The sequence below is a fragment of the Mus caroli genome, unplaced genomic scaffold (assembly GCF_978045245.1).
Source record: "Mus caroli unplaced genomic scaffold, Mus_caroli_1 scaffold_1, whole genome shotgun sequence".
Taxonomy (NCBI): Eukaryota; Metazoa; Chordata; class Mammalia; order Rodentia; family Muridae; genus Mus; species Mus caroli.
This window is the reverse complement of record NW_028227256.1, coordinates 160,078,105-160,104,985: the sequence shown is the minus strand read 5'-3', so window position 1 is coordinate 160,104,985 and position 26,881 is coordinate 160,078,105. Positions and strand designations below refer to the sequence as shown.

Here is a 26,881-nt window from a genome sequence, read left to right as displayed (position 1 = left end):
AAAGAAAGTAAACTATAATGTGAGATTTTTGGGGAAAGTGATGCTATATCTATTTTGCACCACGACTCATTAATCTAGTGCTAAAAATTTATAAATAAGCTACTTTTGTAGCTTAGTATTTGTGTACAGAGGACTGTCTTCATTCAGTTTATAGATCTTGGATACAGAAACTTTACATCCTAAATGCTTTGGTGGGAACTCCTGATCCATGATTAATTTGGTTGATGAAAATGTGTTGCTTAGAAATTTTGAGTTTTCTGAGTGAATGTTCCTGTTTTTTGGATGCATAAAAGAAGCAAGCTTTCTGTAATTATGATCTTGCATTTCCCAAGTGAAGTGATGTTAGCAACGGTCACTTTATAGAGTGACCGGTATCGGCAACATGTGATCTTTTACAAACAAATGCTAATATCCTTAATGTGGCCAATAATGTATGTGAGGGACGGAAACTGCAGTTTCCCAAAGAATCTGAGGCTCTTGGTGTTATGACTTTCTCCAGCTGAAGTGGCAGTGTAGGCTGGTGAGGCTCCCGTTCCAGAGGCATTTAACAGCACAGAGGCATTTAACAGCACATTCCATTCAGTGGTAGCATCAGAGCAGAACCCCAGCACTTCCTGGGGTAGGGCAGGCAGTGTTTAGTACTTATCTGCTTGTGTTTGCTTCTGCCTCCTCTTTATTTCTTCTTTCTTCTGTCCCTGTCTCTTACCTTCCTCACTTTCTTGTGAGGTGTTTAGAGATGTTACCACCACAGGGATTATTCTACAGTACATAAAACTATACTCGAAGCAATAATTTCAAGAGATTTTTTTTCTAGTATAAAGACTAATTTTTAGAAGTATGATATTTCTTGGATTAAAACAATTGTTTTCTTCAAATTCTATTTCATGTCTTTATACAAGGAGTAAGGCAGATCAACACTGTTTCATACTTTATACTTTGGTGAATACTCTTTTACTTTAAATGTGCATATTAAATAGCAAATTAAATTATTTCAGGCAATATTTAATAAATTGAAAGATCTGCTGTTCTTTCATTCATATAATGCCACTTAGCTATTTTCCAGTTGTAGAGGCAAATTCAAGACTGCTTCCTCTGTGTGTTAAAAACTCTAACAAGCAACCAGGAGCCTGGGTGAAAGAGGAAGTAGAAATTTAATGAAATACTTGGACATCTAATTGACTCTGGAGGAGCACATGGGACAGAAGACAAATCTATGAACAGACCAGTATTTTTTGAGAGCGTAGATAGAGGCTGTTGAAGTTCTAGTAGGACCCGGCCAAAGGAAGCTACTGGGTCAAGAGTTCCAAGCACAGGTCATGAGTATGATTGCCAAAGCACCAAGATCATTGGTTAATGGCCACTTACCTCTTTGTTGTAGGAAGCCATTTCTGTATTTATTTGCTGTCCAGAAGTAAATACTGTGTAAACTTTTTTTTGAGACAGCAGCTACATTCTCCTGATGGGGCTTCCAAAGTTCAACCATTTCCGACTGGAGCAAAAATACTATTTCTTGGCAACCAAATCTGAAAAGGCCAGTAAAAAAAAATGCTACAAATTCCATTCTTTTTATAGGATGATAGAAATGATTTTTTTCTTTTTTTCTTAGGAATTATGAAAGTAGGAAAAGCATATACTTATTGTCTGAAAAACTCATGTTTAGACTGGGGTGACAGGCGCTTGGTTGGTTAGTTGGTTGCATGGTCATGTATGCAGTTGTGTGTGTGTGTTTTAAATGGGGCTTCTACCCCCTCTTATCTCTTTATGTATGTGAATTAGACTATAATAAAGAAAACACATGTATTAAATTAAAACTACTACTGAAGGTACAGAATTGGTGCCCCGACTTTAATGTAGAAAACTCACTTCCCCGTAAGACATGCTGACAGGAGACAAAAAGCCAACTGTCTATGGTGCAGAAGAAATGAAAATCAAGGGGATGATTGCACTCAGTGGCTAATGAATTATTCAAGATTGTTTGTGTCAGTGCCTGGCTTGGTGTGGACGGAGGCAGGGATAACAAGCTGAGCATTCCAAACCACTGCAGCTGGTCTGCAGCAAGAGGGTGGTTCAAACAGGGTCTGTGGCCCCTCGGCTCAGATGCCATTCATAAAGTGCTAACTAACGTTTTGTAACTAGGGACTGAGAGCATTGATTGCAAGAGAACACTACAATATTAGGGGGCGCACATCATGACTACGGCGTAGCAATAATCATGGCAATGTGAATGTGCATTTTTATGGTGCTCAGGTTTTTAATGGGTGGCCACATGCTGCATTTCATTTGAGCCATACGATCTGGTTTGTAGTTAGAATTACTGAAACACGCTTAGAGAGAATTTTGCCTGTGCAGTGGGGAAGCCGGCATCATAACCAATGTTCTTTGTCTCTCCTTTGGGGTCCTCTGCCCTCAGCTCATACAGCGGGAAGCTTCTGGACCTAATTTTGCTGGGTCATCACAAGGAGGTGTGTTTTCAGGGGGCCAGATTGACACCTGCTTCTTTATTAGAGAGAGATTTCTTATACTAGAGGCTCCTGTGAAACAGGAGAGAATTCCAGACAGCCAGATTTCATCATCCAATGTCCTTCTGCTTGGGGAGAGTATGTATTAGAGGCAGGCTGTGAGTAAGGAGGAGGCTGGACGGCTGAATCCACTGATTCCTCACAATGCAGTGTTAGGCTTGGCTGCTTAACAAAAAAGGTGGAGGGCTGGAGAGATGGCTCAGAGGTTAAGAGCACTGACTGCTCTTCCAAAGGTCCTCAGTTCAAATCCCAGCAACTACATGGTGGCTCACAACCATCTGTAATGAGATCTGGCGCCCTCTTCTGGTGTGTCTGAAGACAACAAGACAACCACAGTGTACTTACATATAACAATAAAGAAAATCCTTGGGTCCGAGTGAGCTTACGTCCTAAGTACAATTCCCAGAAACCACATGATGGCTCACAATCATCTGTATAGCTACTGTGTACTCATATACATAAAATAAATAAATAAATAAATCTTTTTTTTAAAGGTAGAGAAAAGCATTAGAATATAGTCCGGTTTGCTTTTAGCCAGATGCCTAAAACCTGTTAGTTGTTGAAAGTATTATTTATGTTTTACGTCAGCCATATCCAGAGGAGTTACATATTGTGTAAATGTACAGTCACAAAACCAAACTGAGACAGGCTCCAGTTGGAGGGTATAAAGTCAACAGGTCTCTTCGCCCCCTTCCCCTCCTCTCCTTTTCTTTTCCTCTATTCCTCTTTTACTGGAGAACATTTCAGTTTTTAAATGGCAGTATTCAGGCAGTTAAGACCCAACGTTTCTCTTTGGCATCTATAAAGCCTCAAACTTCATTCACAGAAACACAGATTATTCTCTTCAGCTTTCTACGCTGGTGTTTAGCCTTCCTTTCATTCATTTTGACTTTCAAATGAACTCCTTCCCTTTTGGTTGTAGGCACAGAACATAGCTGCTCTGTTCCATGTTTTTGTTTCTTGGTTTGAGACAGAGTCTCACTGTGTAGCTTAGCTGGCCTTGAACTCGGCATTCCCCTGCCTCACCTCTCTGAGTGCAGGGGTTACAGATGCATACCACCATGCTCAACCAAGGCAATTTTATTTGCAAATAAAAAATACTATTTATTTAGGAGGCATTTTTTTAAGTTCAAATGCAAACATATTTCCTCATTCTTCTTGATTTCGACAGCATATAGTAATTTCTACAAGTTCTTGGCCCTTGGGGCTAAGGAATACGGCGTTAGCTTAGTTTAGGGACTGTTCATTATAATAAACTCTTTCGGAACGTATTTTAGCACTTACAAACTGATGTTCATAGAGGGAAATTTGCTTAGTTTTATTGTTGTGACTCTCCACTGAGAATATCAGTGTCTCTGGTGGCTCATGCTTGGAAACATTTCCTCTGACCCGTGTTTATTTAATAAGTTGTTGTGTGTGGAAATCTCCTTGTATTGAAGTTCGTTTTGAAGCTTCTGTGTTTTTCATGTACCAGTGTGACCATGGAGTTGATGAGCAAACCTGGCAAATGCTAGGGTCTCCGAGGAGTTTACCCCTCCCATCAAGCATTATAAGTATTCACCACTGAGGCTGGGTACTGGGTGTCTTGAGTTCTAACTTTTAGATGATCCTAAAACTGTTTTGAGACACACTCCCGCTGAATCACAGAGTCAAAGGTTTATTTTGAATAGAATTCTATGACATTCTCTCTACAGTTTTGAGGCACCGTAAATATGCTTTAAAAACTATGATATAAGCAGGGCTTGAGGCCAGAGGATTGCATGTTCAAGACCTGTCTGGGCTACAGAGGGAGTTTAAATTTAGATTGAGCAATGTATTGAGACCCTATCGCAAAATAAAATGTCACTAGAAGGATGCAGATATATACAGGTCAGCAGGAGACCTGTACATTACACAATACACCCAGTGCCTTCCAAGTTCAATTCCCAATATACAGCAACAATAAGAGAAAACACCAACATAGACAAAAAGCTGAGATACAGGTGCCTATGAAGTTCTTGACATTGTAGAATCAACAATGATACATGTTATGTTGCCGTATAATGTAATGCAAACCATCCTTTGCTGCAGGTTTATTGGTGTGGTTTAGCCTATGTTAACATGTCATTTTCAACATAAGCTTTCTTGAAAGTCTTCCACCTGTCAAGAACAACAAGAACAACTGAAGTTGCAATATTTTTTCTAGTGTTAATTTCTACAACGTAATAATTGCTTCCACTTGAGACTGCATTTTGTGAGTCTTTTTATTGGAGAAAAATCTTAGGATATTTAGGGCATACACTATCATTTACCCCTTCATAATGGCCAGCATTTTCATGGTGCTAATATTGATGTTGAAGCCAAAGTCAATACTGATTTTGCAGTTATCAGAACTTCTGGGATTAATTTCAGTATCAGACCATTTTTAAAATTCAGATTCACTGAGCAGTGGTGGCACACACCTTTGATCCCAGCAGAAGCAGGCAGATTTCTGAGTTCAAGGCCAGTCTGGTCTAGAGAGTGAGTTCCAGGACAGCCAAGACTACACAGAGAAATTCTGTCTCAATCAATCAATCAATCAATCAATCAATCAATCAATCAAATTCAGATTCTCTGAAAGTGAAAACCAAAGGGCACCCCAGGGAAACATAAGCAAGCCTTTATCAATCCTACCTAGGTAAATGAGTGGTGTATTTTGTTGAGGAACTATGCAATAATGCATCCATTGCTGACTCAAGATTTATTTGTCTTTGAACTTTGCAAGTTCCCCTTTCATAGACGGGTCTAGTTGTCTTGAGACAGAGAAAGACTGGAAACTACCATGAGAATTACCATGGAGCCCGTTTCCAATCAAAGGATGCCTTCATCTCTTGTTTCTTGTTTGTTTTCAGGGACTTTCTTCCTCGAGGCTCAGGCATTGTAACCAGACGGCCTCTTGTACTCCAGCTTGTCACCTCCAAAGCAGGTAGGTAATGAATGAGTGAAGATGTTGACTGTGTGCGTGCACACGCTGCATGGCAGCTGTCAGGCTCACTCCTGGGTACTAGATGCCCCAACAAATCACTTCTAAAAGCATCCTGAGCAGCTGCCTCGTTTCTCTCTAGAATGCTCTTTGTTCTTCGGATCCCTCTGATTGCAGTGAAGAGGAAGCCTTACACAAATACAGATTTTTATCACTAGTTTCTTCTGCCAAAAGATTTGCTTATTGTAATCCACCTACGTAAGTTCATAGTGCCAAATAATCATGAACACTCCTTGGGTGCATACTCTTTTTGCAAGTATGTATATTATATGTGTGACTACTTTGCCATAAAATTAAACTATTTAGGTAACTAGAGAGATGGCTAAAAAGTACTTCCTTGTTCTTTCCCCAGCACCCAAATCAGGTGACTCCAAACACCTGCACCTTCAGGTCCAGGGGATCTAATGCTCTCTTCTGGCCTTTGTGAGCATTATATTCATGTGCCTGTACTCAGGCACATGCATGCATATAATTACAATTTAAATATTATGTAAGGGCCAACTGCAGTTTCTACTCATAGATAACTAATCAACTGCTGACTATTCTTTATGACTCATGTGTTCCCAGAATCCTTGAGAGCATGTTTTTGACTGTAGCTATGTGGCTTATATTTGGGTTCTTAGATCTCTATTTCTACCTTTATGCCAATACTATGTTGCTTAAATACCTTTACTCTGTATATATATATAATTTAACAAAAGAAATGCAAAAGGGATCAGGGAGATGGCTGATTGAGTAAGAGTGCTTGCTCTACACATAGGAGAACCTGAGTTCAAATCCATAGCACCCGTATAAACACTAGGCATGGATGCGTTGACCAGGGAGACAGAGGCAGGTGAATCTCAAGAGCTTGCTGAGCATCCAGCCTAGCCAAAACAGTGAGCTTCCCATTTAGTGAAAAACCTTGTCTCTCAACTGAATAAGATTTCATGAATATGCACAACATTTTCATTATTGTTGATGGTTGCCTAGACTGATTCCAGAATGGTCCCTATCAGTGGTACCAAAATGGTATAATAGTCCCATGACTGTTCTGGGTGTAACCAACCAGTAACTATCTCTCTCTCTCTCTCTCTCTCCTCCCCCCCCCCATTGAATTTGAGGCCATCTCTTATAGAAGGGAATTCATACTTGATACTGTAGACCTAGCCTAGAACACATGGCTAAGAGGGCCTTAAGCCTAGTAGGGAGCTTAGTATTGTTCAAACTGACATGGTGCTAACCTGCTATCCAAATAAAGAAACAACTTTCAGCCTTAATCAGAAAAACTTCCCTTCTCAGTGAATGATAATGAATGCAGAGCGGCCTGGCTGGTCAAGGTCCTAAGAATCAGTGAAAGTTGATTGCTTGGCCCTAAACTTTAGGACTTCTTCATCACCCTCTCTAAGATTTAGAGAAAGCAGAAAATATGTAGAAGCTAGAAGATGGGGAGAAACCTAGGAAATGCTTTGTTCTGGGCATGACACAGCATGATAATCATGATATTACAGCAATGGTGGCTTCCAGGACTGAGCTTACACAAGACTGAGACTGTCAACAGTCAATCATAGATTTGGAAAGAGTCATGAGGTCCTAGTGTTCACTACTGGATTATTGGTCTCTGTTGGATCTTGAGTGAGCACAGTCATTTTGTCAAATTGTGCCTGGTTAACTGGCCAGGCTCCAGAGGATAGTTCCCAACCTGTGGTCACACAGATGGTCCTGGTTAATCTAAAAAAGCCCATGTCCAGATGGATTAAGAATAGAATTGTACTATACTTCTTCCTCTTCCTCTTCCTCTTCCTCTTCCTCTTCCTCTTCTTCCTCCTCCTCCTCTTCTTCTTCTTCCTCTTCCTCTTCCTCCTCCAATAAATACTTCTTAAAGAAGTGTGTGCACCACCAGGCAAACTTCACTTTCATTGTGGAGCTTGCCATATAGTCAAAACCAGTCAAAATAAGTTTAGAGAATATTAGATAACAAGAAAGAGGACCAATTAGCACTTAGGAGGGAGAGGCAAGCTTGAGGCCAGCTTAATCTATATAGTTAGTTCTAGACCAGCTGTGGGGACATGGTGAGAGCCTAGCTCAATGAACAGAAGCAGAAGCAGAAGCAGAAGCAAAACAAAACAACTAACAAAAGTCAAAGAGGAGGAGAAGAAGGTGGAGAAGGAGGAGGAGAGGCAGAAAAGAAAACAAGGGAAAAGAGCAGGCGTGCTGTCACATAGCATATGTGCTTGACATTTAACTGGCAGGGATGGTCAGTAGGTGTGGAGGTGCAGGGACTGAGAAGGGCAGGAGGGAAAGCAGTAAAGACTAACGATGTAGTGCTGCTGCATGAGAAGAAAGCTGCTGGGGGCAGGGACAACCTCGGCCAGAGGCCTTTCATAAGAACACAACTGGAGGATTAGAACTTTAAGCAGAGGCCAGGGCTAGGATGACTGAGGGATGAAGGGTGGGTTAAGAGCTCCTCTACTTGTATGCAAGAATCAGGAACTTCTGCAATGGGTATGGGGTGGGGGCAGTAAAGCGTAGGGAGAGGGGCAGGCAAGCCTGTACTTGGACTGAGTTCAGAGACTCCTTCAATGATCTTCTTGTCATGTGATGTTTGTTGGCTTCAGGAAGAGGCCTGGCACTTATTGGTAATCAAAATCTTCTATTCCTAGTTTCCTTAGTTATGATTCATGTTCTTTTCAACCATAATTGCTCCTATTTGCAACAAAGACACCTCTTATGTTTAATTATATGTATTATTTACCTCTTGTCCCGGCAGAGAAATTTTATCCCTAATTTTAAACACAAGTAGACATATGATGTGTTGTATTCTATTTACTCATTCATCGTGACAGCCATTTAACAATGCCTATAACTATGGCCACCCTGTCATGTTTCACTGTCTTTCCATTCCTACCCTACATCTTGTTATAACTCCTTGCCCCCTGACTTATGAATTCCACTGACTTATTTACATATCTTTCCCTATTCGTCCATTATTGTCAAGTCACTGAATGAACAACAGATGATAAAATGAATCCTCGGTCTCTCTTGACTTTCTTCTATTGGATTTTGAAATTCTAAGAACTCCAATGATAGATTTTAGTGTTTCTAAGTAACAAACCAAGCTGACCTCGTTTTTCAGAGCCTTAGACTCAGGCACAGAGCTAGCAGGCACAGGTGGGAAAAGCTGGATAAGATCAGTGCTCGGAACTCACTGGCCCCTCTGGCCAATGGCGTGGAATGCCAGAGCATTGCGAGTATCCTGACCTATCTGTACTTGCTGTCCTGTCTTAATGCGGGAATATAAAAGCTGCCACTATGAGAACTCTTAGAAGGAACTGGAGTGCCCCAGACGGGTGCTATGCAGGAAACTATTAGTGACTGGCTCTTCCTTTTTTCCCAAGCCCTTTTGTGCTCTGAATATTTTGATATTTATCACCTAACCTTTGCAAGAGTTTTTCTGAAGTAGAACGTTGATTCCTGTTTTGGAAAAAAGACTCAGCAAAGTTAAACAGTCTCTCCACAAGCCCAGTGCTGTCTGGTGTGCAGATTGTGAGTATCCATAGGATAGTATAATCGTGGTGTTCACCAGATGCTGTGATGAAAACCCTTATATACAGTTAATGTATGTTCATAAAACATCATATACGATGCAAAACAAAATGCACATGGGTTTTAGTATATTCAAGAGCATACCATATATAACATACATTTCATATATTATGTGAAAAGCATAATGATAAAAATATGAAATCCTTTAGCTAATTTGTAAGTTCCTTCTAGTTTTTAACGTGCTATCCATTAAGTAACACTTAGTATCCTGCCTCTGCCTCCCGCTGTACTAGTCGCTAAACCAGACAACTGTTACTGATGTAGCCTTTACTGCACACCATTTGCTTCAGGACACTTAGTGCTTAGCATGGAAGAGCATTCCAAGAGATTATACACTACAGGGAGAAAGCAAGGAAAAGACAACCTGTTCTTTATTAATAAAGGTGAACACAGAAAGGGGCAGGTCATATGTATCAAAAGATGGCCTAGTCGGCCATCACTGGAAAGAGAGGCCCATTGGACACACAAACTTTATATGCCCCAGTACAGGGGAACGCCAGGGCCAAAAAATGGGAGTGGGTGGATAGGGGTGGTGGGGGAGGGTATGGGGGACTTTTGGGATAGCATTGGAAATGTAATTGAGGAAAATATGTAATAAAAAATATTAAAAATTAAAAAAAAAAGAAAAAAAGATAATTCAATTTGTTTCACCAATTATTATATGGTAGAAGGAATAGCAGGATTTCATTCCTATGTCACTTATTCTACTATTCTACTTCCTATGTCACTTATTGTGCACCAGACTTCACGTATCATAATGGCAATCCCATTTTGTTGACGTCATAGAATGTAGTGAGGGCAACCTCAGTAATGTCTGGTACTTCTGTTGGTTTTCTGGCAAACAAAACTGAGGTCTATAAAACATACTCTGCTGTAAAAAAAGAAAAGAAAGGGGCAGGTCACTATAAAACACGGTAGGAGTATTTCTAAGGTATGATCCAGGAGGCTGAGAGCCTGGGAAGACTTTGGTCAGTGTCAGATGAGGCCTGAAATGTCAGTGGGGAGGGAGACAACAGACCACTATTCATAGCCCTGCAAAACTGTCTCAGAAACCAACACACACACACACACACACACACACACACACACACACACACACACGAAGGAAAGGAAAGGAAGGAAGGGAGGGAGGAGGGAGGGAGGGAGGGAGGAAGCTAGGTAAACAAGCCAGAGAGAGCAAGCCAGTTAGCAAAGCCAGTTTACATGCATTTCTGAGAACACTTTTTTTAACAGCAGCCCTGACCTCCGTGGTCTCACCTTTGAGATTCTGTGATGGCTTTCCTCAGTGACAGACATAAACTAAAGCTAAGTAAAATAAACCCTTTGTTCTTCCAAGCTAGCTTTGATCAGTGTTCTATCATAGCAACCAAAAGCAAACCAGGACAGCACCTGTCTTAGTCAGGGTTTCTATTCCTGCACAAACATCATGACCAAGAAGCAGTTGGGGAGGAAAGGGTTTATTCAGCTACACTTTCCACATTGCTGTTGATCACCAAAGGATGCAGGACTGGAATTCAAGCAGGGCAGGAAGCAGGAGCTGATGCAGAGGCCATGGAGGGATGTTACTTACTGGTTTGCTTCCCCTGGCTTTCTCAGCCTGCTCTTTTATAGAACACAAGACTACCAGCCCAAAGATGGCACCACCCACAAGGGGACCTCCCCCTTGATCACTATTTGAGAAAATGCCTTACAGCTGGATCCCATGGAGGCATTTCCTCAACTGAAGCTCCTTTCTCTGTGATAACTCCAGCCTGTGTCAAGTTGACACAGAAAACCAGCCAGTAGAGCACCCATGTTCAAATAAGTTGTATATGGCTCATAGTTTATTACAGAATGGGTGCCAGTCAGTATTATGAATTCTTGGTTGGAACTGCTATACACAATCATTTTAATAAGAACGGAAAGCTGCTAAGGGGATTTGAAGCCTGTGCTAGAGGCTGATGAAGAGGTGATGTGCTGACTGTGCGGCAGGGGCTCTAGGAACAGCGGCCACCCCACCGTTGGTAAGGTGAGTCACCCATTTTGCTCTCAGGCAGGAAGAGAGCCACGTGGTTGGGGTGGTACTGAATAAGGTGCCTTGTGGGGATTACCAAAGGAATCACTACATCAGAGGCAAAGCTGGGCCTCCCGTGGCTGCTTGGAAGACACTGTTAGCCCAGCCTGACTTTGAGTCCTGATTTGTATGCAGTGACCAGGAGTTTTTCTTCTAGTTTCATAAATTATATATGAACAATAGAAATATTAGGGTGATAGCATTGAAAACAGTTGAAAGCTTCGTATCTCAGTACATGTTCAGACATCTGAGTCTGATCAAAGCCGGCCTTCTGGAGCAAGACAGCCTGCTTTCTACAAAGAATGGAATGCTAGTTTTTGCAGTAACAAATGAACCTCATGGTAAAAATAAAATACAACAGCAACAACAACAAAAAATCCCCATGTATTTCTGAGAACATTCTTTCTTAAGAGCAGCTCTGACGTTGTCAGGCTTCCCACTGGCTCTGTTGCTCTTCACATGAAGTGCAGGTTACAGTCCCCTCCACTGTGGTTATTTTTAAAACTCAGTACACACAGATGCCCTGGGGTTGGTCTTCAAGATATTCAGAGTTTTGATTCACTGGATCTGGGTAGGGCTCAGGAGCTGTATTTTAAACAGCCACCTTTGGGTGCTTAGAAGCACACTCTAAGACTGCTGGTAGTTTTGCCCAATCTCTGAGTTCTGATCTTTTCTTCACTTAGATGACTTCCCCTTTCTCCTTTAATAGGATCATTTGTTTGGGACATGACGTATCATTCTCTTGAAGTGTGTCTCCCTGTTTGGTCCTGGAATCCACATAGGAGTTCATGCCTATGCAGTGGTGTGGCAGGCACTCGTTCTGTGCTGAGCTGGGACCTCCTGCTCCTTGGATGGACAGTTTAGACATGGGCATCCTGACGCAGCGTTTCAAGAGTGTAAAGGACTTCATAGTCTATCAGAGGTTGAGATCCTTAAAGCCCCAAGTTGAGTTGCCACAGAGCTGATTGACTTTATAAGAATAAATGCAGAGTCGAAAGCCATGCTATGGGATCTGCAGCTAATTTGCCTCCATGAGCAGGTTTCTGCCTCCTTTATTCTTAAACATCCAGAATCTCCAGTGGCCCCTGAGTATCTCATGGATATCAAGTATAAAACATTGTTTCTGGGAAATTTAACTAGGAAAAATAAACCAGAAAAAATATGGGGGAGGAATTAAACTGGGAATAATAGTTGAGTTTTCAAAAAGAAATGGAGGCCCACTGGTAGAGAAGGAATCAAAGGTGTTCATCTTTCGGAGAGAGCTGTGGAATATTTTCTTTGAATTTTGGATACTGTGAAGATAAATAAATTCCCAAAGGTTTTTGATGAGAGAACATATTTGTTAAGTGTACAGAAATGTGCAGGCGATACTTGTGCTTGTCAGAATATTCTCATATTATAACCTACTTCACTGCAGTCAAAATAATTGTCTTCCATGGAATATTTTATAAATCTTTATTTTTATTTATGATTATGTGAGTGTATGCTCCATGTGTGCATGTGCCCTTAGAGGTCAGAAGAGGGTATTGGATCTCCTAGAGTTGGAGTTCTAGGTGGTTGTAGTACTGTGGACCCAACTCTAGACTTCTGAAAGAATAGGAGGTACTCTTGACCACTGGGCTAGCTCTCTATGCCCTTTTGTAGAATTCTATAAACCTTGCTTATCAGAGTTGGTGCTATCTAGGACTCTTATCTGAATGTACCTTAAATCTGGTTTGACTGTGTCACTACTCTTTTTAATATTTGCATCAAGAAATTCAAGAAGACTTTATTTTGTGCTTGATATTTCTGTGAGTGACTCCTATACCCTGCCTCTCTCCCCTTTTCTCTCTTCTCCCCATCCCTTCTTCCTGTTCCAATGTTCTGAAACTGGTTTTTTTGTTTTGTTTTTTACACATTTCATTTTGTTACCTATTTTCTGGGCTTTAGCCCTGCTCACTCATTAGCAGGCTTGAAATTTCTAGTATCCATGGGTCTTCTAATATAAACTCAATAGCAGTATTGTCAAACTTGTAAGGAATTTCAGACAAGCCAATGAGCTATTGTAAGTGAACAGGCCCAGATCCCACTTCTTCACAGTGAGAAGACTGCCCCTTAACACAGTGCATTTCCTTCTAGGGGAGCAATGACTAAGCTAAAGGTATTCATCTCTAATAAAAACAAAGGAACCAGGCACTTTGGTAGTCAAGCTGCCCCCGATTGTGAAGTCAAAGGCGCCTTGAATTGGCGATAATTTGATAATTCATTTCTTCCTGCTCCCCCCCCCCCCAACCCTCGTTCTCCTGTAGGAGAAAGCACTGATGGTTACATTCTCCTGTAGGAGAAAGCACTGATGGTTACATTCTCCTGTAGGAGAAAGCACTGATGGTTACATTCTCCTGTAGGAGAAAGCACTGATGGTTACGTTCTCCTGTAGGAGAAAGCACTGATGGTTACGTTCTCCTGTAGGAGAAAGCACTGATGGTTACGTTCTCCTGTAGGAGAAAGCACTGATGGTTACGTTCTCCTGTAGGAGAAAGCACTGATGGTTACGTTCTCCTGTAGGAGAAAGCACTGATGGTTACGTTCTCCTGTAGGAGAAAGCACTGATGGTTACGTTCTCCTGTAGGAGAAAGCACTGATGGTTACGTTCTCCTGTAGGAGAAAGCACTGATGGTTACGTTCTCCTGTAGGAGAAAGCACTGATGGTCACAGCTGTCTTGAGTTTCCACCCTGGAAGTTATGTTTCTATGGAGACCTCTTTGTCTCTTGGTCTTTCACTCAAGAACTCTTATCAGCTTAAAGTGCTTGGAGAGGAGGAGAAATAAGCAACTTAACTTTAGGCATTTCCTTTTGTTTCTACTCTCTCTCTTTTCTACTCCCACTGAAATACTGGGTTGTCTTGTAACAATCAGCATCGCAGATTGTTGTCTAAAAGGTATGCTGTCAATGGGCTGTAGTACTTAAGGATGAGAGAAGAGGCATGGGATTTACTCCTACAGAGAGCAAGTGCATACGCTGTTCTACATCTACCTCTGCACTCCCTATCACCACACTGCCCTGTTCATTAGTGCTCCTTGTGTCTCAAGTCACAGAAATCACAGCCCATGGTGCTGTGGGGTTTGCATTTGCTGGATGTGTTGAGAAGCAAGAAATGTGTTTTCTTGGCCTTTATTCCTCAAGGTGTTGGATTTGTCACAGTCTTCATCCTCTTTCCCAGGAAGCACTCACACACACATATACACATACACACCCAGAGAGAGAGAGAGAGAGAGAGAGAGAGAGAGAGAGAGAGAGAGAGGTATAAACAAAAGTATAATGTTGAAAATTTGCCTATACTGTTTATTATTATTATTTTGTAATTTATTATATATATACATATATATATACACACATATATAAATAATGTGTGTGTGTGTGTGTATTGGGTATGTATATTTGGGTACCTGCAGAGTTCATAGGTGTTGGGTATTACTTGAGCTTTAGTTAAAGGCAGTTGTAAGTCAACTGAATATGAGTGGTGGGATCTGAACTCAGGTCCTCTGCAAGAGGACAGTGTACTCTCTTAAGCCCTGAGCCATCTCTACAATCCCTAAACTTTTTATTGCAGTCTAAATTTGTGTTTGCTTAAACACATTTTAAAGTTACTTTGTATCTGTACTTAAGCAGTTCCAGCTGGGCACTCACAGAGGCAAATGAACCAACATGCTTGGCGAGTGCTCATGGATCTCCTTTATTCTTGGGAAAGCTATTCCTTGAGTGGTGCAACTGTACTCGTAAGACACAGTCCCTACACCAACTCCTGTAGTGTTCAACAGAGGAGAATATGTTAATTAAGGATGACCACATATTCACAAACAGATACTGGGTTTAGCAGTGGTGGCTTGAGTGTTCATTTTCATCTTTGGGACAATAAGGTTAACCCCTTCAATGGTTATATATAGGGGTAATATGAAGAAGTTATCTGAGCACGGAAGGCAGGTGAACAGAAACAACAATAAGGGAGATGACTGTTTGGTGGTGTGGCCTAGGGTATAGTCTGTAATATGAACAATCTAAGCTTATCCCCGACTAGCTTACACATAAATGAGACTCAGACTATGGTTTATTTTATTTGACTTTGACAATTGTTGGGGTCAGCCCTAATCTATCCAGCCTTCTAACTGCAGTCCTGGCTACCTCCCCAGTGCTGTTTCTCCTGGTCATGTGCTCATGGTTCCTCTTCCCTCATGGTGGCTTCCTCCAGAAATTAGACAAATAGGGATAGATTATTAAATTTACTCTTAAATTATTATATAGCCATGGTCTTACATTGGCAGAAATCTAGAATTAGAGTTATATTTTCTTACATTGGTACAGAATTTGTATATTGATACAGGTTTAAAGTTTTTATTGGTATAAATCTTAGTACATTGATATAAAATTTAAAATTTTGTTACTTTTAAATAGGCATTGTGCTTATACAACTCATTTAAGAACACAGGGCTTAGATTGAGTCATTTAAATACCTGCTATTACAAAACTGTTTACAATAATTAAGTAATGCAAGTTAATAGTCAAACTCATGGTCTTACTAGATATATAGATAGATGGACTTCAAAAGCATCAGAGGTCCACAAACTATGGCATTTAATATTATTTCATTATTAAAATTTTTTTGACTACTAGACATGTCTGCTTCTGACAGTATCCCTATTCTACTTCAAGGGAGGCGATGAGCATCAATACCTCCATGTGGAGTGGCGTCAAAGGTGGCAAGCTAGCCACTATGCAAAAAATGCCCTAATCTTATCTGCAGACAGAATGCTGTCGAAAAAGGATAAGTGAATGCAGGATAGTCAATTGCTAGGCTCTACTAAGACAGAGTAAGCTAGTCCTTCATAATTCCTGCTTCACTGGGGACTATCCAGCTATCTCTTCCAAAATTTTGCGAGCTACATTCCTGTACACTCAAATATATATTCCTTCTTATAACTCTGATGGAGTTGAAGACTAGTTGTCTCACAACTGAACTTAAGTTGTTTAGCATTAAAGAAGATGTTCTAGATTTAAAAAGATGGTTTTTAGATGCTAATACAAATTAAAATCAAACGTGATTGAGGTAAAGAATTGTAAACTCATTAAGTTATGGTAGACAATATAATACTTTATTTAAATTGGCAAATATATTAGACTAGATGTTATAAATGTATATCATACTTTATAATTTACACAATTGTTATAATTGTATTTAATTTATATTTGAGAGGAAAGAACATTTTATTGGCCTAAAAAGGGGAATTGTTGAGGTTTGGTCTTTTGCTATCTATTGTAATGCTAAGCGCAACCCTCCAATACCTGGTTGTTCCAGAGATGAGAGTACACAGACAGACAGACAGACAGACAGACAGACAGACACACACACACACACACACACACACACACGAGGCTAAGTGATCCTGCCCCCAAGTTATTTCTGACTAGAAAATAAAGATACCAACAGCTAATAGCTGAGCAGAAGAGACATAGGTGGGGTTTAGGTTTGGCAGGCTTGGGGTCAGAGGAAAATCAGGAGGGGGAAGAAGACACAGGAGAAGGGAGGAGAAGTTACCTTGGGTTAGGAGTCAAGAGATTGGGACCTTGAGGGCTGGCCAATTGGAGTTAAGAGCAGCTCAGATAAAACACAGTAAGTAGTAAATGATATTTCAGGGATGTCAATAGGGAAGTAGATTCTAATAGCATCAAGAGTAGGTATCTGCCCAGCTATTATTCTGTTTAAGACTTATTGTAAATATAAAGGCTGAATGTATTCCCCTCCCCCCCAGGAACTAAATGGTAAAAGGCAGGGTAGAAGCCCCTTGTGGAGATTTAAATATTTCTACAACAGTAGTCCCACAGGGACAGCCAGCCCTTCTCTTCTGTGTGCTGGCTTGACCTTTTATGTAGCTGTATGTCACAGGGTTGATCTTGGCCTATTGTAATCTGGGGTATCTGTGTTTCAGCCTACTAAGGTGTCTGTTCTCCAGTGTCTGAGGCCAAGAGCACGATACTGATATCCTTGCTCACAGAGGCTGCACTTGACACAGTCTTTGTTTTGCTATCATACTAATTAGGAAGGAAAATGATTCTGTTGAATGAATCCCTCGCTAATCAACACACATTTCCTATTTCCATGCCAGCGCTGTGTGTTTTTCTAATTATCTCCAGGAATAGTGACTTGTAAATATGCATATAATAAAGCTGAGTTTCTGTGGCTGAAGAAAAGCCAGGATATATAAACACACACACAGGTTTGTAGTTTGCATTTGGTTTTTCTTTGTTTTGGAGTGGGTGAATTATTTGTATATTTGTTACAAGAGATACTTGTATTATTAATATGTTTGAATTGAAGAAGAATAAGAAGTTTTATATGATACGCTCAGAGAAAACCTATTGAAGGTGGCATGGCTGTTTATTAAGAGCTTTGAGTCCCTCTGGATAACATGCTTTAAAATTCTGTAACAATATCTGTAGTCAAGAAAGACACATACTATGCATTTACGATAGAGTAAAATCAAACGTTGTCATCTGAGATCACCTTAAGGCAAAAGCACCTGTGGCAATGTTCGAGATATACACAAACCTTTGGGCAAAGAAATGTGTAAAATGAAAGGCTTATACAATTACGTAAGCAATACAACTTTAATTGTGAAATAATGGTGTCAATCTAAGGTAACTATTATCATTAGATGTTGACTGGAACTTTCATTCATTTATGCATTCATTCACTCTGCAAATATTGGTGGTTTGCATATGTGGCCCATAATGATCAAAATGTCTCTCTTGACTCTAGGATAGACTGACATACAAAAGATAAAGTAATTTGTGTGGTGTGTTACACATGTTAAATGATTTGGAGTAATAAAGGGTGGGATGAAGAGGTCGGATTGCATTTTTACGTTGTTTGTTAATGTCACACAATCTTGAGGAACCAAGAGGGTGGTTCCAGTGGTTCTCTCAAAGAATAAAATTCACAGAGGCAAGAGCCATTGTAGAGTGCCAAGATGGGCAGGTACTTGAGTCATGAAGGAAGTACAGAGAGACTAGTATGGCCTATACCATAGGAAATATTCTGTCTCATATGTAATGATAGACAATTAAAGTGTTGGAGTTGATTTCTACTTTTTGGCTAACTGAAAGAAGTATTTGTCCCATTTTTTTAAAAGAAAAAAACTTAGTAAGTGTTAAGAAGACTTCATTTAAAGTAGGTGCTGTCAGACATTTCCAGTAAGACCTTTCCAGCGTTTAGGTTTCATAGCCCATGATCCCTACTGCAACTACATGACTTTGCTGTAACCTGAGCACATCTGTGGACTGTGGGGAAACTGAAGAGTATGGATACTCCAGTGGACTCGGGGACTGTGAAATCTGAATGTCTTTCCAGTCTCAAACTCGAGGAAATGTTCTCAAAGTATGTTCAGTCATTCTATTGTAATTTATTTTACTTTAAACTAACAGAAAATGTTATATACTACCGAGTATCATGTGAGGTTTTTGTCATGTATTTAGTGCAGTGTTTAAATCAGGTTAAACATAGTGCATCTCATCTATCACATACCATCCGTCCATGGCGAACATGCCTTCTCTTACCTTTCTGTGGATGGTCTGCACATACATATCATATATAGTCATGCCCGTTCTGCCCTGGTCTCACTGTATCAGCCTGTACTGGTGTCTAGTTGTCCACCTACTGCTCTCCTCTTTCCAGCCTCTGGTAACAGTCCTCTCTCAAGTTCTATGTTTCCACTGACTTTAATCTCCACATATAAGTAAGATCATGACGCACTTGTCTATCAGTGCCTCTGTGGTAGAGAAAATTGACCCAGAAGATGTGCTAGGCTCAACATGGGAGCACAAGAGATGCAAGAAAACAAGATTTTTCCCAAAGAAGAGAATAAGCCGGTGGTGAAGGATGCCAGAGAACGTAGTGTTGATGATGTTGCCAGATGAACAATTTGAAAGGATGATTATGAGACGGTTCATCATATGTGCAGTTTACTATTGAACAAAACGTTAACACCTCTGCATATGTGAGTGTGCATTTGCTTGTGTGTCTGTGTGTGTGCATGTGTACAAAGATAGCAAGTAATTTATTAATCTGTGACTTTTGAGTTTCCTACTGATTTTATTCTGTTTTTAGGTCATATTTTCCTTTTTTGCATGCCTGGTAATTTTGATTGGCTACTGGACCACCATAGATTTTATATTGCTCTGAAGCTTGTTTTAATAAGTTGGGACTTTGCTGTTCAATTTTTGAAGCCTTTAAAATTTATTAAAGCAGCCTTCATGTGGGGTGAATTTGACTGACAGATCTTGTTTGAAACCCTAGTAGCAGAGATGTTTCTCTTTGGTCCATTGGATCATGGCCGACCTTGAGCCTGCTGTGAACCGTGGGCTTAATTCCACCTACTCTCTCCAGCACCAACAGTGTTCTCAGACACTAGATGAGGGTCATTCAGAGACTTTTCTAAATGCCTGTCTCTAGAACTTTCTCTCAGAGTAGCTCCTTTCTCTTTAGCACGTTACTTCCCCAAATGTCAGATGTCCTGGTCTCTTTGAACTCAGAATTCTAACTCTTCCCTGTTGGAGACTCACTGAGATCTGTTTGGCTCACTCTCCATTGCCAGGAGATTGATATTCTCCCTAGAACATGTGGCAACAGCTGAAGCTGCCATCTCCCTTGCCTCTCTCTTGTGTTGCCTGTTTGAAAATAATTCTTTCAGAAATCTGCTTCTTTTCCTTTGTTGTTTAGGATAAAAGGGTGAATATTATTTCTGATATTCTGATTCCAGTCATAGCTGGAAGTAGGGGTGAGACCGTGTTAACCTTGAACCTTATTTGTTAATGGCTCCACATTGAATATCACTTGCCTTTCCAGGTCATTTCATGAAAATGTTGTTAGGATTGTTTTCAATATCGCTTTGTGTCTGTGGTGGTAACATGAACGACAGAGTTATCTTCATTAAATTTTTGAGTTGTTTCTGTCTTCCTTTTGCTCCCCTTTCCTTCAGCTCTCTTCTCTCATAGACAACTGAAAAATATCATAGAATACTGAATGTGTGATACATTTTATTCAAGTTTTAAACTCCAGAATTGCCAAAACCAAACCAAACCAAACCAAACTCAAAACAAAGCCATGTGTATGTGTATGTGTGTTTGTTTGTGTGTATGTGTATCAGAGGGGGAGGAGTGGGAGTGGGAGGGAGAGGGAGAGTGAAGGAGGGAGGGAGGGAGGGAGAGAGAGGCAGGGGAAGGGAGAGAGGAGAGAGACAGAGAGAGAGAGAGAGAGAGAGAGAGAGAGAGAGAGAGAGAGAGAGAGAGAGAAACTCTCTGGACTTTAAACTCATTCCTTGGTAGATTGACCAGCCAGTAAGCCCCCAGGACCCTCCCTCTTGCATTTGTCTCTTGTGCTGGGTTGGATGCATGTGTTGCCACAACTAGCTTTTAAAGTAGGCACTGGGCATTCAAACTGGGTTCTCAAGATTGCACTGCAAGCATCGACCCACAGAGCATCTCCCTCTCTTACACAAAACAACCTGGAGATGTTTCTGAGCTACCCAGAAGATGTGGAGCCCAGACACTTTTAGGGGACAGAGAGATGCGACGGGAGGGACTTGGGTTTGTGGTTGTCAAGCTCAGACAACTTAAAAATGTGCCTTGGCTAGTTCATGGTTGTGGCTGCTTCCACACGGTAGTGTTTGTCAGGTAGATAATCAGTCTTGAGACCTCATCAGAGTCGCTGCCTGGTGTTTGTTCTACCAGAGTTTGGCTGTTGCAAAGGCCATTCTAGTAATCCTAACGATAATAACAGAGGCAGTAGAAAAAAGGGCAAATTATCTTGCCAGTGCATCTACTTTGTCAGCTACTTTTACTCCTGAAATCTGGGCTTGTTCTTAACTTTCCTAATTAGAGTGGGAATTGGATTTTAGAGGAAGCCACCACCAAGAACTCCATGAGAGTACTCGTTTAAAAGTATCGCACAAATATGTGGTTTAGATCCATAATTTTAAATTAAGAATGAAATCACGTTAAGTACCTTTAAATAACTGAGGAAGCAGTTATGTGGTAGTTGAGGAAGGAAGTGAAGGATCCTGTAGGCCTCAGAGGAGCCATCTGTGGGCTGGGAGCTGTGCTGAGTGAGAGACATCTCTCCCTGTGCTTCTGGAAGAATGATAAAGTCATTATGAGCATGCGAGAAGTGTGTGTAGAAAGATGCTCATGCACACATGCTCCAGGCAAGGAAGTCTGTTACATGTAACTTTACTTGGTAGCAGTTATGAGGTGACAGCAATGGCAGCTATCAGAAGTAGGATAAGAAGCTAGACGTGGAGGCTTATGTATGGAATCACAGTACTCGGGTGTCTGAGATAGGAGGATTGCTGTGAGTTTGGGCTGTATAGTGAGACTGTCTTAAAATACACAACACATATACATACACTCACACACGCAAACCACATATGCACACTCCTCCAACATATACCCCCCCACATACACACGCATACTATACTATACACACCATACTCATACACACACACACACACACACACACACACACACACGCTACACATATGCACATTCCCCCAACACATACCCCCACACCATAAACATACATTCATTACACACATGCCATACACACACATATCATACACACACACACACACACACTCACTCACCATATACACAAGTAAGACAGGAAGAGAGAGAGAGAGAGAGAGAGAGAGAGAGCGCTGATTCTCTGATGGCAACTTGGTTGTAGGGTTTGAGGTTCCTATGAATAGGGATTACACATAAACAATTTTTTATTTTTATTTTAAGTACATTTTTAGTTTGGAAGTTAAAGTACAATTGCTTCATTTCTCTCTTCCATTCTTCACACTAACCCATCATTTATGTGTATGTATGTGTGTGTATATGTATATATGTATGTATATATATACACATATATATTTGGTAGCACATATATATGTATAATATAATACAAGTATATTTGTGTATATATGTAAATTACTAAATTTATAAATGCAACTTATTTAGTTCATAAACTGCTACTTGTCTGTATATGATTTCAGGTCCAACCCCTTGGTATTGGATAACCAGTCTTTCCTGAGTGAGACTATTTTGCTACTCTCTGCATTCCTTAGATGCTATGGGTCTTTTCCTAGGGTTGGCCCTCTGTGATGTTCTTTCCTTGTTAGCATGTCTATTGCTGTTAGATGAAGGCTTCAAATCCTCCTGTTTCTTCTCTGTTCTTCTCTCTGGTTTATATTGATTAAAACTCAAACTCTTTTTGGTTTCAAAAGTCGAGTTTGAGTTTTAAACAATAGGAATATCTTTCTGTCTGTGTCTCTGTGTTCCTATCTCTCTTTCTCTCTCTCTGTCTCTCTCTCTTCCCTCTTTCTTTCTTTCTTTCTGTCTCTCTCTGTCTCTGTCTCTCTTTGTGTATCTGTTGAGTATTTCTCTTTCTGTGTATGTTTTTCTCTTTGTGTGTCTCAGTATGTGTGTGTGTGTGCCTATGTGTATTTGTGTGTGTGCGTGTCTGTCTCTTTCTCTGCATGTATCTTTGTGTGTGTCTGTGTGTGTACCTATATATGTACATCTATGTATAATTATATGTGTCTCTGTATGTGTTCAGGCATGCATGTGCAATATCTGTTATGCTGCCTGTTGGTTACTGTCCTTTGGTAGGTTTAATGTCTATGTATATTAAAGAAGGGATTGTACATCATTCATTATGGTTCTAAGTTGATATGAATTAGATATTTTATACATAGTTTAATTTTTTTAACATCTCTTCATGAAGGGTGAGAGAAACTCAATATTGCAAAGCAAATATTGACACTCTTTTACTTGACTTTAGCCTCAAAAGCTTATTAGTAATAACTTTAGGATTATAAATAACAAGAGATTTCCTTAGTAATTATAAAGAATGTCAAGATCTCTGTAAAATGAGACCCTAAGTTCATCGAGCAGATTAGAGTTGCTTCCTGCGATTCCATCCAGTCTTCTGTGCTGCCATCCTGTACCCAGTCCCTTCCTCTCTCTCTAGTGCCTGGTTTTACATCTTCTGCTTTGAAAGCCTTTCCGAGGCATCTGCTGAGTTTGTTCACACTCAGAAGCAGGCAACTGAGATGGATCCAAGGCCTTTGCATTTCAGTAGAAAGAGAGGAAAGCCCCACCCCCTTACCTGGCACAGGGAGTAATGTCTTCCCGTGGGGCTTCCTGCAAAGAAAGGACTGTTTCATGTCTGTTTTGTTTTGATTTTTTTGATTGTTATTGGTTTTATAAAACATGTAGAGGCCTTCTAAAAATGTTCTTTAAGTAATCCCAACCCAGGCGACTACAGCTCTGCTTCTATCCAAGGCTGGCACCTCAAGGTAATTCCATCTCTCCTCTGTGCAGCGTGCCTTATGAATTATTTCTGGTCTTTAAAGAACTCAGTCTGCCGTGAGCAGAGAAGGATCTTGTCTGTTTGACAGCTGATGAGACAAACACATTTTAGAGCAGGAAGTCAACACATTTGAAAACACTTTGAAAAGTATTAGTCTGTGATACAAATACAAAGGATTCTTTGCCAATTTGTGTAAGATCTGACAGTTTAAGCCAGTCCACTAAATGTTTAATCAAGGAACTAATTTATAATGAATAAGGAAAGGAGAAGGAGTTTATACTGAGGTGTTGGAAGAGTGAGCTACAGTAAGAATGCTAAAATGTAACACACACACACATATTCTTATGTGTATATATGTATTTATGTATACATATACACACTATATATATACACATACATATGTGCATACATATGTACATACATATGTGGATATATACATAACAAACACACATCTACACACGTTTGTGTATATTTATGCATACATACACACAATATGTATACACACATACATACAAGCATTTATACACACATCTGTGGATATACACATTCACACACAAACACACATGTATACACATTCTTATGTATATATATATGTGTGTGTATATATTTATGTATACATACATACTATACACACACACACACACACACACACACACACACTTATTAGCATTCTGGGTGCAGAGAGTGAGATGACAGATCAATGGGCAATGCTAAGGTGAAACTGCCCATAGTGTATAGATCAGCTCCAGATGCACAAGCTCTGACAGGTCTGATCATGTCAGAGACAAAAAGGAAGGCAGTTTTTCACTGATAAGGCAGCAATTGAAAGAAGAGTTGCCAAGGAAAACAGCTACAGCCTGTCACTAGGGCCCCTGTTGACATAGTTCTTCAAACAGGCGTTTCCTGCAGGAGCCAGATTCCTACACTGTAGTCCATGGAAAGCCTTGAGCAACTCTCATGGTTGAGACCAAATCCAGGTAGAGGAAGTCCTAAGGTCAAGATTTGTAAGCTACAACTGAATGACAAAAACTATTCTACTTCCTAGTATTCAGACATTCAGGAGTTCTAAGAAAAGCGCCCTTATGTGACTTCCCTAATTATGTAATTTAGTATATTTGTCAGGAAGCAAAACTGAAACTACTGTAGTGACAAAAACTACTATAGTGGTTTGGGGTAGCATGGAAAGACACTGTGAAGGAGGAGGGGATGCTAGGGAGTATGGGGAAGCTGTGGAGGTGGTGAGCTTGTTTTTCATCTTGATTATGGTGGTGGTATGCACCTCTATGCACACGTGAAGCTGTGTGCTTTAACTACATGTAGTTTCTTCTACAGCAATCATACCCGGGTAAAGCCATCACAGTGTTATGGCTCCTTCTACCTCAGTGCTGTGCGTTGTATCTCAGTCAGCTGCAGATGCTGCTGTGTTTTCTCTATTTTTTCCCAGGAGTCGAGTGGAGGAAGGAGTATGGGCTGTGGCACTGGCCATGTTGTGACTTCTTTTCTTTTTCTTTATTTTTTTTTCTTTTCTTTTTTTGTTTTTTTCGAGACAGGGTTTCTCTGTATAGCCCTGGCTGTCCTGGAACTCACTGCATAGACCAGGCTGGCCTCGAACTCAGAAATCCACCTGCCTCTGCCTCCTGAGTGCTGGGATTAAAGGTGTGTGCCACCACTGCCCGGCTCATGTTGTGATTTCTAAACTCTGGGTTTCCCAGAGACACTGAGCTCTGCTTAGTCTCTTGTCTGTTTCTGTCCCTGTCTGTCACTCTGTCTCTCTGTCTCTGTCTGTCTCTCTGCTTCTCTGTCTGTCTGTGTTTCTGTCTCTGTCTGTCTCTCTGTGTATGTGCATATACACACACATGCACATACCCATTGATCTCATCACACATACATTTGCCTAAGGTTATGCTCTTTTCTGATATTGTGAACCAGACAGCTTTATATATGTTGATTCCTTGGTGGAGCCAGTGTTGAACTGACTTCTAATGGTTCTAATGGTGCTGTTGGTTGATATCATGCCCTTCATTTAAAATAGGAAGATTATGTTGATAGAGATTATGCTTTTTAAACTCAAGGCAGAAAAATATTGCCGATCTCCTGTCCCTAGTACTTCGCATGGATGTGACTTGGCACCTATTTGGTTATCAAGTAGGAGAAGTGTTAGAGTATTTTACTGCAATGCTTTGCATTACAAAGACTGTATTTATCACGTACTTGCCCTTCCGTGCTTATGTCCGCCAAAGGCACCCCCATTTGCTAAAAGATTTATTTGTAAAGAACTCTGCTTCTGCATAAGCATGTTTCTGAAGAGGCAGATTTTTTTGCTCAGGCAGCAAATGAGTATAGGAATATAGTTTTGCTGATTTATCGTGTGACCTTGGCCAGTACATAGCATAGTTGGTGTTTACTTATTTCTTCTTTGATGTGTGGCTGATGGTATACTCGAAATGAAGGATAAGTTGACATTTTGAACCAGGAATAAGTAAATTCCCAAAGGATGCTCTAACCCAGTGGTCCTCAGCCTTCCTCACGCTGAGATTCTTTAATACAGTTCCTCACGTTGTGGAGACGCCCAACCATATGAATTATAATGTAAATGACTGATATGTAGAATATATAATATGCGACCCTAGGGTCACTGGACCCTGATAGGGGTCATGACCCACAGATTGGGAACCGTCGCTGATTCTTGGTCAGATTGTGCACACAGTCAACTCTTTATTTCTAGTTGTTTTTTTTTTTTTCCCTCTGAGAAAGGATCCATGGGCCCTGGCTGGCCTGGTCCTCACTGTATTACTGAGGATGACTTTGAGTTTCTCCATCCTTTTGCCTCTAACCTCCCAGTGCTAAGATGATTGGTACCATCATGATGATGTGCCACCATATCCAGTTTTTGTGATGCTAGGGATCAAACTCAGAGCCCATGTATGCTGGGCCAGTGCCCTACCAACTAAGGTGCATCCCCAACTCAGCCCAAACCACCTATGACCCTTTCTTTCCAATGTTTTCTTGTCAAAGCAGCTGTGGGTCAGATGGCATTTCCCCGGTAAGTCTTCTGGGCCAGCTTCTATCGTTGTGCTGCCTTGTGTTTCGGTACTTGGTGCAGGCTTCTCCGGTCACCTGTTCCAGCCACCGTCCCACAACTTGGTGTTTAGGGGTTGGTCTGTTTTATTGTAGTGCATTTCTTGAGTTTAACTGCCAGACCTTGTTTATATTTGTGTTTCAAGTCCCGGCATATGGCTCCTGGGAAAGACCAAACAAGCGTTGTTGTACATGTGTCTTCAATGGATGGATCCCATCCCTACCGCTGTTTGAATCAGAGATCTTATTCAGAAATTCCC

The 26,881-nt window shown here is 40.7% G+C and overlaps 1 protein-coding gene across 4 annotated transcripts in view; it reads left to right on the top strand.

The window, feature by feature from the left end:
- The window catches only part of Dnm3 (dynamin 3), a 482,789-nt gene that overhangs the window by 61,809 nt on the left and 394,099 nt on the right, over window positions 1-26,881 (top strand). For all 4 annotated transcript variants that reach the window (XM_029478095.2, XM_029478106.2, XM_085842512.1 and 1 more), the window contains exon 2: window positions 5,390-5,463. In XM_029478095.2, coding sequence (XP_029333955.1) covers window positions 5,390-5,463 — 74 coding nt within the window. The remainder of the gene's footprint in view (window positions 1-5,389; window positions 5,464-26,881) is intronic.